The sequence below is a fragment of the Aquarana catesbeiana genome, linkage group LG02 (genome assembly GCF_042186555.1).
Source record: "Aquarana catesbeiana isolate 2022-GZ linkage group LG02, ASM4218655v1, whole genome shotgun sequence".
Lineage (NCBI taxonomy): Eukaryota > Metazoa > Chordata > Amphibia > Anura > Ranidae > Aquarana > Aquarana catesbeiana.
Window position 1 is genome coordinate 186,138,246 of NC_133325.1, and position 13,708 is coordinate 186,151,953.

Consider the following 13,708-nt stretch of genomic DNA (forward strand, 5'->3'; position numbering starts at 1 on the left):
TGGAGTATAGAACAATTAAATGCAGCTGAGCTGTATGCTATTTTTCTACTGTACACAAAGTAGTTGAAATTTAAGCAGGAGTTTAAGGTCAGGTCCCATTAAATTGTTGCTCCACTATCCTGAATAAAGACACATATGCTCTGCATGGTTTGGGGGCATCATTGTAATCCTCCAATTAGTTAACAAGACCCCAATCCAAGAGAAATATGTGGCCACATGTGGTAAAGGCATGCATTGAGGTAAAAAAAAACCTTTTAGTGCACCAGCCCCCACTTTTACCTGAGCATGATCATTCCTGTGACGAGCACACCCATTCCAGCTGGTTTTCTCAGGTCCTGATTAGATAGATTGATAGCAGCGCAGCCTTGGCTCTCGCTGCTGTCAATCAAATCCATTGACGTGGGAGCAGAGCCGAGTCCTGCTGTCTGTCAATGGATGCAGCAGCAAGACACGGGAGCGCACCCACACGAGTCCCCCGAGGAAGAGCGCTTCTATAAGGGGGCAATCGAGAACAGGAGGAGCCAGGAGCGCCGCTGAGGGACCCCAGAAGAGGAGCATTGGGGCCACTCTGTGCAAAACCAACTGCACAGAGGAGGAAAGTATGACATGTTTGTCCTTTTTACTTCATTTTTTTAAAACCAAACGTTTACATATCTTTAATAACAAAAGCACAAATTGTCCTAGTCAATTATTCTTGTTACAGGAGCAAACATGAGATATACAGTCAGGCAAACACAGCACATACGAATACATAGATATTCATACACGGAGTTTCAGGATAGCTATTCTTTTTTTTTTTTTTTAAAGGGTGTTTATTTTTTTGATTTTGTAACATAAAAATACATGAGGAAAGAAAAAAACAAAAAAGTGGGACTGTAAATACACCTGTGTAAGGTTCACTTAGTAGAACCCTATATAGTAAAAACACTGGAACAAGTTTACAAGTTCATGAGACAGAAATACCCCAACAGAACACATTCATATGTTCATACATACATACGTTCAAGGATAGCTATTCTTTAAAAAAAAGAAATGTTTCTCAGCAATGCAAAGTTTACAGGCAGAGATATAGATGGTGTAAACGAATGCATCCATGACTGGTAAGCTGCATTATATACAAATTTTTCTTCTCCGATTGAGATGTGTTCTTGGAAAAAAATATGGCATGCATCATTCACAAACCTATGTTAATTTATATTTAATCTGATTTCACAGCTCCAATTTGTACAGCAGTTTGTTTATAAGAGATTCCTAAGACATACTCACCAGGTCAGGTTCTTGTACATTTAAAACCTCAGATAAGGAAGATGGTGACATCTCATCTGCCCACTTTACAATCGACTTTGAAGACGTCTACATATAAAAAACAAAGCAGCTTGCTGTTAGAACAAAAAGTGAAAGCATGACCTTCCTAATTTTTTTTTCTACATACCTGAACATCTGTCTTCTCAGACTCGAGACACTTATTTGCTTTCTCAAGTGCCAGCGCTCTTGGAGTTTTTGGAAACACCGGTTGCTTTGATGTGACAGAGTATGGCTGGGAAAACTTCTGCAACATATGTAGAAAATGACAAAATGTAAAAGCAACTTTGGGTTATACAAGCTACACTTTGCTTTACATACTAATTCCAGTCACAGCAGTTAGATAAAAGGATCTATAAAAAAGCAGCAATGGATGCCCCCCTTCTCCCCCATCAAAGGATTTGACTGACAGCAGCGGGAGCCAATGGCTCCCGCTGCTGTCAGCAAAGCCCATTAAAGTGGGGAGAAGAGCAGAAAGCCGCTACAGACAGGACAGCTCTGGATCAAGATCAGGCTCAGATAAGTATAGGGGTGAGGGGGCGATACACATACTGAAAATTTTTTACATTTTTCTTTAATGTAGGGAATGCATTAAGATAAAAACTGTTTAGGCTTTACAACCACTTTAATTGGGTGGGCAAAGTGAATTTTTCAGAACCCCTGACAGCAATGGACCTAGAACAAATTTTCTTAAACTTGCAGCTCCCAGATGATCTTGAGGTGATCTATGGAGTGCTGCTAATATACACAATAAGGATGGAGTACCAAGTAAGTGCAGCGTTTTGAACACACCAGACAGGCTGATATTTGTATTCTACTGAATACCTCATTTACTCATATTTCCCTTTTCAGGTTTGTTTCCAAGCTAATTAATATACTGTCATTCAAATTCTATATAGACATGGCTTTACCCTCAAATACTTTGAATATTCGTATCCAGTGTCATACACTCTTTGCTTGTTTGGCACTCCATGCGAATACCTCCTTTACTTATATTTCCCTATTTCAGGGTTTCTTACAAACTAATTAATATACTGTCATTTTAATTTAATCCAGACATGGCCCTAGTGTGTGACCCTAAACAGCGTCACACACTCCTTGTTTGGCACTCTATACTCGAGTTCACATAACATATGGCTTTTCTCACTAGCAAAGGCACTAAATGTTCACCATCAAGTTTTTTATATTTTCTAGTATGATTTATTATATTTTTCTTCAACACCAGTTTCCCAGTGTCTTGCATCACGTTTAAATCATATTCCTATACTCCTAATCTTATCACTTACACCACCTCACTTATTTCATATTCACTTCATATTTTGAGCAATTAGGTAATACCCATTTTTTCATTTCATGCTAATTTTTTTTTTTTGTTAACTAAAAATAATTTACAAATCAGTCCAACAAATGAATAGACTATGTAATAAAATGAATAGGTAACTCTAACATGAATTTATTATTTGACCCAGTACCAGCCAGTCTGGAGTCGCAAAGCAGTACTTGACACTCACAGAATACCGGATGATTATTTATTAAGATTTCTAAATATCCTATTGCAGGTGCTTTGTCCCTCACACCCCCCCCCCCCCCCCATCCTCCTCTCCAGGTCCAAAAGCGTGGCCCCTTGCAAGCCCGGTGGACTGTGGATTCACCTGGGTGGCGCGGAGGGGACGTGCGGAGACGATGGCATCACTGAACGCAAATGCTTTTTAGCAATCTGGTTTGTACGATACATCCTCACTCGCTCATCTACCCAATGGTTAATATACCTCTATATGTATGGAGACCTATATTTTGCACAAATTGAAACGTTGTAACAATGTTTCATATACTGCCAATGTCTTAATTAGAATTTTTTGATACATCTCCCTAGAATAAAAATCCCCCTGAAGAATACCAGAAACTAAAGGGTCAAAATGCATTGGGGTATTCATGTGGATAGTAATGTTGTAAATGTAATTGGCAAATCATGTTTTCCTTGGAGGGGGTTTTTGCTATGAATGATGTTCTATGATGTTGTTTGTGTCGAAAACCAGAGCTTGAATTTTAAAATCAAATTTATTGTATATCTGTATCGATCATTTACTTTCTGACTTAATAAAAGACTTTTGCATAATTAATCTTTTGCTGCCTTAAAAATCCCCTGGGGAAATTTTTCCTTTTTTTTTTTTTTTTTTTTGTATACTCTTGGGTTGTGCAGCCCAGGGACTCTCATATATGTGTTTTGCTTTTCCGGACCTAGAACAAAGTATTTTAATCACTAGATCAGCAGCCAAGAAACTTGCATTTTCAGAGAAAAGGTCAGCAGTAGCTGCCTATATACTTTAGCAGAGGTTTCCTTAATGCAACAAGAAAGGGATTTGCAAGTGATTACGTTATTTAGATTTCAAATGTCTCCAAAATATTTGTAAAAATTGTAAGGTCTTCACATTTTACATTGTTGGATCTACAACAACTGTGGGTCCCTGGGACATTCAGAGAATACTTAAACCTGACCATTCCCCTGCATTTAATCTCTGGAAGGGATCACCCAATTTTTGACTAATGGTATCTGGGATTTAAATGTGCTGAACTTCCTGAATGCTCAGGGGGAGGCTTATTTTACAGAAACATAGATGTGTAAGGCAGACATATTACTCCAGAATACAAACCGCAGTGGAAGATTGTGGCTGAAGCACTCTCCTGGCTGACCCTCCAGAGTTCTTGTCACTAGTTACCAGAGGAACACGACAAGGACTGAACATTAGCTCTGTTGAAGACAAGAGGTCAGGTGGACAAGCATATAGTACATGAGCATAGAAAATTTTCATCTGAAAACAGCTTCTTTCATTAAGCCTACACTTTCATTAAGCCACACTAAATGCGGCTTTAAAACTGCTTTGAAATTGCGCTACTTTTGCACAATTTCATGTGCAGCTTGCCAACATCTGTGTGATTTCATGTACAGATATCAATGCAAGTCGCACATGAAAATCGTCAAAAGTAGTGCAGGAATTTTTTTCAAACCGTGCCATTTCAAACCGTACCTATTAAGACAGCGCCAAAGAAATACATTAGATGCGATTTGTAAATCCCATGTCACACCTGAATTTGCACCGGTGTGAACAGGGGTTTACACATTAGAGCAGATAACGTTCACACATAATAAAAATCCTTTATAACAGTATACTACATAAACAATATACAAATAACAAAGGGCTGCAGTCATCTTTCAAGAAGCACGAACATACTGTAAGTCTGGCTACACTAGGACCCAGCAAGCCAACAGGCCACACTTACAATGGAAATCAGAGCAAGTGATCAGGGCACCAGTAAAAAATAACAAATAGGCCAGAAGAACACAGCAGCACATGAGGCAAGTCCAAACACTGGCATCTTAAACATAAAATAGGATTTAAAATCACTTTTAGGCCTCTTGTACACGATACTCCTGTTTGAGCATCTACTTTTTCAGACTTTAAAAAATAAAAATGTATGTGTGGGTATTTACGCGCATTTTCACATTCTCATGCTGCACAATATGTAAATGTCATTGTACCTTTAAGTGCCACTGTCACGTTAGACTTTGGACCGCAGGCAGGCTTTGGTGATGCCGCCTGTGTCAGAAAGGTTCCAGACAAGGCCTAGAAGTAAAAATGTGAATATTAAATTAAGGATACCGTGCCTCCAAAAAAAGCCTAAAGGAAGTTTTAAAAGTGATCTTACCATCGCACCCTTGAACATGGAGCTTCTGCCCTGCATAGGTACTCTCTGTGCCAGGCTTAGTTTCCGACAATTGGTACTGTTCATTTCAGTGTTGGAGAGGATGCTGGCAAGAGCTTGGGAATCTGCCACAAAATCTACAGAACAAGTATCTGAAACAAAGAAACATCCACAATACTTCAAAATGTATGTATGTAGGTATGCATGCATACTAAGTGATTCCGATCTGCTGATGAATTCATTTACCCAGTGGCCATTCTGATAGGATTCATTCTTGCATAAAAATAAAGATCTCGGAGGGTAGGAGGCAGAGCCTAGCAGAGCAGACATGCATTGTTAGAGCTCCACACCGCTGAGGAGAGAAGAGAAGGACAAAGTGGAGCCTGCAGGCTCAAAAGGTATCCATTTGAACCTTTTTGCCCCAGGGAACAAACTGTGAAAGTTTGGGCAGGAAATATGGTACTGGGAGGAAACCGTGGCAGAAATAAAAATCACCTCACAAAGAGCTCACAGGCACTCACTGCAGCTGAAGCAGCTCCAGTCACCTCACAAGATACAGCATCAGGGAGCTCTCACAGACAGAAAATGTCACAGCAAGACTCTCCATTTGAGTCAGATACAGAACAAATCCTCTCACAAACTTCTCCACAAGACTCCTCAGCATCCCCAGTAATATTATTACAATTTGAAAAGATGCTTCATAAGGCTTTAAAACAAACCTCAGACCAAATAACAAAAAGCCTAACCAAAGAAATAAGAGAGCTGGGAAACCGCACCGCAGCCTTAGAAATAAAAATGGATGAAATTGAAATTACAACCCAAGAAAATATAACAGAATTGGAACAATTAAAAAAAGAGAATTTAATACTTCAAACTAAGCTCGAAGATTACGAAAATAGAGCCAGACGTTCAAACTTGAGCATAAGGGGAATACCTGAAACTGTGACAGACCTGCAATCTACTATTACTGCTCTATTACAAGAACTAAAGCCAGATATCCCTATTGAACGTTTAGAACTGGACAGAGTACACAGAGCCCTCACAGCCAAAAAGAAAGATGGACCCCCACGTGATATAATCACAAAATTTCATTATTACAGAACGAAAAAACAAATACTAATTGCTGCAAGAGAAAAAAAGGAACTTAATTTTCAAGGACACAATTATCAAATTTTTGCTGACCTATCCCAACTTACTATTACTAAAAAACGATCCATGAAACCCCAACTAATGGAACTGCAACGCCACAACATTATGTATCAATGGGGCTTCCCCTTTTCAGTCAGATTTAACTACCAAGGTACAATTTACAGAAGCAGATCAGCAGATGAACTACAACAAACCCTTTTAAAATTAAATCTGACAGAACCCACAAGCAGCAACACTCCCACACGCAGAAGAATGGCATCATCTTCACCTTCAGGCAGCACCCAGAAAATTTCAGAACAAAATGGGAATCATCATTCTCACAAAAGTGGCCGTTATGCCACATCATCCATGGACCAAGAAGATTCAATGGACTGACATCCTAATTCCTGATATCTCTTCATTTATTATACTAAAAGATGGTTCTCTATAAAAAACCTGTATTTATAACTGAATGTAACTGCATTCTGATAGTCACACACTGTGTGGGATCATGTTACATTCCAGTTATATTTCTTATTACTTCTGATTCATATAGCCTTAGAATATATAAGTGAAATAAGGAAATTCTTGTTCAGTTATATATTATCAGGTAATAACAATAGATTTATTACTTTTTAGGACAAATGTTCAATAATCCAGAAGTAATGGAAGCTTTTTCTTTCTTTTCTTAAAACAAATATATTATTACCTAACTAGTTCCTAGAATTATGTTTTTGTTTATTCTAATCTGAAGCAATACAACCTCAATTTTATGAGTTAACATATCTAAACAGTTACATATGAATAAAATATGTAATTGTTTACTCTAAAAGGGTTAAAATCCCAAAATAATTCAAACTATCTTCATCAATACCAAAGTTATTAACAGTACCTTTCTAACTGACTTATTTAGCCTAGGGCAAGACTAACCATATACAACCACCCTGGAATAAATAATTTCAACAAAAACTATATTCTGCACTCCAATTAATGAAACATCATTTTGATGTCGTTTGACATAGAACTTCTCTCCTGTAAGCGGAAGATCCGTGTACCCCCATTAGCCCTCCTCATTCTCCCAACCATATTATGTGGGAGTGTGACGAAGGCACTTATTCCCCTGAGAGAGATATTTATTCTCTTTCACGGGTAAATTGTGATTACTTGCAAAAAATAATTTATACAATGTATCATCTAATCTCATATGTTTTTTGTTTACTCTTTACTCCAGAATTCACTGGTTTCTTTTCTATCTATTCATCTCTTCAGTCCACACAGGTTGATCTGCGCAGTCAGCTCTGCATAACAAAAAGTAAGTCAAAACTATTTGATCTATTGCCATGGCACCACTGAATATAATTTCCCTGAATGTTCAGGGAATAAATGTCCCTCAAAAAAGGACCAAAGCCTTCCGTACTTTCCATAACAAGAAGGCTCACATAGTATGCCTCCAAGAAACACACTTCACCAAAGATTCTACTCCAAAATATATTTCTCCTTTTTATCAACAAATTTACACGGCTTCTGCCTGTACCAAGCAAAGGGGAACTCTAATTGCATTTCACCGATCCACACCATTCACCTTATCATCAGAAATTAAAGACCCAGAAGGTAGATACCTGATACTCATGGGTTATATAATGGATACAGCAATCACGGTGATTTCCTACTATGCTCCTAACAAACAACCTACACCATTCCTCTCACATATATTACAAGTGATTAATACACACAAAATAGGAACAGTGATAATGTGTGGGGATTCGAACCAGGTCCTCCTCCCATTTCTAGATAAATCACCTTTTACACCATCCAAAATAACCTCTAGATTACCTTTTTCTCAACTTCTTTCCAAATACAATCTGGTAGATTCATGGAGAGAAAGTAACCCAATGAAAAAGAAATTCACTTATTTCTCGCACCTTCATCAAACCTTCACCAGAATAGATCATATTTTTCTAACAATAGGAATGATACCAGAAATTATTGCATCAGATATAATTCCGATTCCGTGGTCTGACCATAATGCAGTATACACTACTATAGCCTCAGCCATACCAAAAGCGCATGACCCAACGTGGTACTTACCGGACATAATGCTCAAACACCCACTACATCAGATGGTCATTGAACAAGCTTTAAAGGAATACATATCAATTAATAATACAACAGACATCTCCCCAATAACACTGTGGGAAGCTCATAAGCCTGTCTTGCGTGGTACAATACAAAGACAAATGGCACTATTTAAACGGGAACGCAAAAATCTAGCAAAAAAACTAGAACTCAATTTTAATGCAGCCTACATATCATTTCAAGATAATCCATCTCAGAGTACAAAATCTCATCTGGAAAAATCTAGATTGGAATACGATCTATTTCTCACTGAGTCAGTTGATAAATCCCTCAAACGCTCCAAACACAATTTCTACATGAATACAAACAAACCAGGTACATATTTGGCTCGGGCATTAAATTCAACTAACAAATCTTTCAAACCAATACGTTTGAAATTATCAAAAAATGTTTACACTTGTAATCCAGTTAAAATAGTCCATAAATTTCACTCACATCTCGCAACTTTATACAAGACAAACAATGAATTTAATCCTACAGAAGCTGAATCCTTCTTCTCAAAAATAACCTTACCTGAGTTATCTCAGAATCAAAAAAGCAGTTTGGATGAGCCTATAACTATAGATGAAGTTGCTAACGCCATAAAAGACCTAAAACTTAACAAAAGACCAGGCCCAGACGGCTACTCGGCTTTATACTATAAAACATTCTCAGAAATACTCTCTCCCATTCTCACTGAAACTTTTAACAAACTTCTAGATGGACATTCTTTTCGGCAAGAAACACTAATGGCAATTGTATGATCCCAAAACCCCTTTCTGATGATACTTCCTGTGTAAATTATCGGCCTATCTCTCTGTTAAACCTCGATATTAAATTATTAGCAAAAATAATAGCAAAACGCCTCAATAGCATTATAGGAAAATTAATACATAGAGATCAAGTAGGCTTCATGCCAAATAGACAGGCAGGCGATAATATACGCAGGGCAGTGTTATTGGCACATATTGCTAAAAAACGGAAAATCCCTTTATGTTTTCTATCTCTCGATATTAAGAGGGCATTTGACACAGTATCCTGGCAGTATATGCAATATTCATTACAAAAATGGGGTTTTGGACCCCATTTTTTAACATGGATCAAAGCATTATATAATAAACCCAAAGCCTATATAAAATATGCTGGATACAAATCTGAAGCCTTTAATATCGAAAGAGGTACCCGACAGCGTTGCCCATTATCTCCCTTATTATTTGCCCTTATACTCGAACCCATGGCCCAATACATCAGAACAAACCAAACTATAACTGGCATTGAAGTAGGAGGTATTACACACAAATTATGTATATTTGCAGACGATATATTACTTTTTCTATCATCACCACAGGTCTCTGGTCCTAACTTAATACCAGCTCTTGATGGATTTGCAGCCCTATCCGGCCTTATGATTAATCCTAAGAAATGCCTAGTGCTTAATATTTCACTCACAAACATGGAATTGATCCCGGCTAGGGCTGCACTCCCATTCACATGGGCAGAAAAATCAATCCCATATCTTGGAATTCATTTAACAGCATCTCATTCTGACTTATTCTCAACCAATTATCCTCCTGTATTAAGACAGATCACAAATCTAATAAAACAATGGTCGCAACTTCCTTTATCCTGGATAGGGAAGATTAATGCAATCAAAATGACTATTCTACCCAAATTGCTTTATCTATTCAGAGTCCTCCCCATTCCAATTCCTTCCTATTTTTTGAGAATAGTACAAAAAAGAACAACTTCGTTTATATGGGGCTCTTCTAAACCACGCATACCTATACACACACTACATCTTCCCAAAAATAAAGGAGGCCTGGGATACCCTAATTTTACTAACTACTACAGAGCAGCACATTTGGCCAGTCTGTCCAAATACCATGCAAAACAGGAAATCCCATTATGGGTATTTATAGAGGCTTCAGAAAATGACCCTCTATTAATATCAAATTTATTATGGCTTGATCCTAAAGACCGCTTTAAAATTCATAATCCCATAACTAAACACTTCTTATCTCTCTGGGATAAACTAAAAACCAAATATCAGTTACAATCTCCACACAATCCTCTCCTTTCTTTTATCAGAAATCCGGCCTTTTATCCGGCATGGATCTACCCAAATTCTTTTAAAGCTTGGACAACATCAGGCATTCAGACACTAAATTACTTCATAGCATCTAAATCATTCCTTTCATTCCCATCGCTTAGAGAAAAATATGATCTACCAAACTCTGAGATTTTTAGATATCTCCAAATCAAAAATTTCTATACACCATTCCTAAAGGGGGATACACCATTATCCCAATTATCCATTTTTGAATCAATCTGTACAAAAGATCCATTTGCTAAAGGTACAATTTCATCACTTTATAATCAATTATATGGAGTAGCAAATCTTAATAGACCCTCTTACGTTCAGAGGTGGGAGGAGGACCTGGGACGAACTTTAGAAGACACGGACTGGTCTAATATATGGCTCACATCTAAGTCATCTTCACCCAACATCTTGGCACTGGAGACAAATTATAAAGTCCTAACTCGCTGGTACCTTGTACCCGCTAGAGTGGCAAAATATTCACCTAATACCTCAACTCTTTGTTTTCGAGGATGCCCAGAAATAGGCACATATTTACACATATGGTGGACGTGCCCAGTAATCCAAACCTTCTGGAAGGAAGTCTTCGTGATTGCATCTAAAATATTTAAAAAAATAATACAACCAGATCCATATATAACTTTACTTAATCTAAAACCGGAATGGTTAACACTCTCTCAATTCAAACTTATGATCCAACTAATAACGGCTGCAAAACAAACAGTGGCCAAGGCATGGAAATCTCCTACATTGGTACTAGCAGAAACAATTCACAGAATGAATAATACAATGTCCCATGCTAAGATGGTAGCCATCGATCAAAATCAAATTCCAAAATTTGAAAAACTTTGGCATCCTTGGATAAAACAACAGTTCCTGTCAAATTTCAATGACTCTGTCCTGTTGCCATGGTAACAGATTAAATGACTTACAGAGACACCCATTCTAAGGCTTCAAAGAGAACTAAAAAGAATAATAAGCTGACGAACGGGACAACCTTGTGGACCATACCTCTACCTTTCAACCCTTTTTCTTCTTTCTCTTTCCTTTTCTCCACCTTACGATTAAAGCTCATTATCAGAATTTATTTGACCTATATACATTCTACTTGTAAACAATATGTATAGTAGGTATAAATCATTTAAATACTGACAAAAGTAACTAAGGAAATGATATATATCTTTAATTTAGGTTTACGTGAACCCAATGTTTAATATTTGAAATTTCATGATATTTACCTATATAAACCCTACTGTAAAACAATGAGCTTACTTTATAGATCCTTGTAAACTTACTTTATGTATCTTTATAACATTGTATACTCAATAAACTTCTTTTGACAAGGAAAAATAAAGATCTCTGTGAAGTACACATGTGCTTTATACTCTGTCGGCAAAATATTGTATAGAGCAGGGGTAGGCAACCCCCGGCACTGGTGTTACAAGAGGCGCATGAAGCCTCTTGTCAGCACTCGACTCCCTCCCCATCAGCAGCGCAGGGAAGTGTCAGTGAGACACTAATGCATTCCAATTTCAGAGTTCACCAATGCCACACCTGCGCTGAGGGGAAGGCACTGTGCCCCCACACATTGCAAAAGATAAGAAACATTGTTTTGTTCTCTAACTTTGCTGTATCTGCGATCGTCAGCTTTTGTGATGGGGAAGAGATTGGGTGCAGCTCTGTTGTGGGGGGGGGGTCCCCGTTTCTACAAGGAGGAGGACTGTCATTGGCCACCGCTAAAGCCAATCAGTCCTGCTAGCCCTGCCCACCATCTGGAGGAAGACAACTCGCTTGGTTGCCACTACCAATCTCAGAAGGAAGAGATTTCACTGTGCTTGAGAAAACCACAATCAGGTGACAGTTTGTGGAATTACTGTTGCGCTTCTGGGAACTTTTTTGAAATTATTCCTGAACCTATACATCACTTACTACTGAACCCCTGCACTCTGTGTTCCCTTAAGCCAGAGGCAGTATTCAGCGCAATGGAAAAAAAAAAAAAAAAATTATATATATATAGATATATATAGATATAGATATAGATATAGATATAGATATAGATATATCTCTATATATCTATATAACCCAACCTTTCCTGTGACGCAGAGCCCAACTTATGATCCTGCATACAGGCCTACAGCTTTCAGAAAATGCCCCTGACCTAAGCTAATCATTGCGCATCCATTCCAGATGCTTGTATGTGACATCACACACAAGCACATGGGCTGGATGTGAGAGTTGGATCAGCAGGATGTGTGCCAGGACAGGTAGATGTGTCTCATCTCTGCTTCCTTTCACCACTCTGCATATCACAGATGAGAAGAGGGTACACCGGTGGGGAAAATGAGCAGGGGGGTACAGAAGTGAGGCAGATGTACAGTGGTGGGGCAGATGAGCAGGGTGGTACAGTGGTGGGGCAGATGAGCAGGGTGGTACAGTGATCTGAGGTGCGAAGATGCATGAATTGGGGCTGATCTGAGTCGTGAGCGCAGGATGTTAATTTCTTGCTACTAAAGTAGTTTACAGCATTTACTTTAAAAAGAAAAAAAAAAAAAAAAATCCCTACCATGGAAACTTATCTGTATTTTAATTCTTACCTATGTTTTTTACCAAGTCTTTTTTCCCTGCAGTTTCATTTACTTCTGCGGAAGAGGTTTCATACCTGGAATGAAGGAATAAAATTGTAATTAACATAGTAGATAAAAATTTCTTTACAGTTTAATTTGCCAACCAGGCCTTTTCTGGCACTTTTTGTTTACAAGTTTAAATCAGTATTTTTTGGTAGAAAATAACTTAGAACCCCCAAACTTTTTTGGCCATATTATGTCACACTGTATTTGTACAGCGTTTTTTCAAACGCAATTTTTTGAGAAAAAAAACAAAAAACACACAGACTTTAACCACTTCAACCCCAGAATGATTTACCCCCTTAATGACCAGGCCATTTTTGGTGATACGGCACTGAGTCACTGACAATTGCACAGTCATGCGACGCTGTACCCAAAATTGAGGTCCTTTTTTTCCCTCCACAAATAGGTTTCTTTGGGGGGGGTATCTGATCACCTCAGCGGTTTTTATTTTTTGCGCTATAAACAATTTTGAATAAAATAAAAAAAAAACCCACACTACACAATATTTACTTTTTGCTATAATAAATTAAAAAAAAAAAAAAAAAAAAATCTTCATCAGCTTAGGCCAATATGTATTCAGCGACATATTTTTAGTAAAAAAACTGCAATCAGCGTATATTGATTGGTTTGCGCAAAAGTTAAAGCGTCTACAAAATAGGGGATATATTTATGGCATTTTTATTATTTTTTCTAGTAATGGCGGTGATCAGCGATTTTTAGAAGGACTGCGACATTG

General features: G+C 37.9%; 1 protein-coding gene across 1 annotated transcript in view; it reads right to left on the reverse strand.

The window, feature by feature from the left end:
- Window positions 1-13,708, reverse strand: part of TROAP (trophinin associated protein) — a 50,057-nt gene that overhangs the window by 11,188 nt on the left and 25,161 nt on the right. Inside the window, exons 8-13 of the mRNA XM_073614030.1 lie at window positions 12,940-13,004; window positions 5,008-5,156; window positions 4,841-4,925; window positions 3,954-4,051; window positions 1,433-1,549; window positions 1,267-1,353 (exon numbers count right to left, since the gene is read on the reverse strand). Coding sequence (XP_073470131.1) covers window positions 1,267-1,353; window positions 1,433-1,549; window positions 3,954-4,051; window positions 4,841-4,925; window positions 5,008-5,156; window positions 12,940-13,004 — 601 coding nt within the window. The remainder of the gene's footprint in view (window positions 1-1,266; window positions 1,354-1,432; window positions 1,550-3,953; window positions 4,052-4,840; window positions 4,926-5,007; window positions 5,157-12,939; window positions 13,005-13,708) is intronic.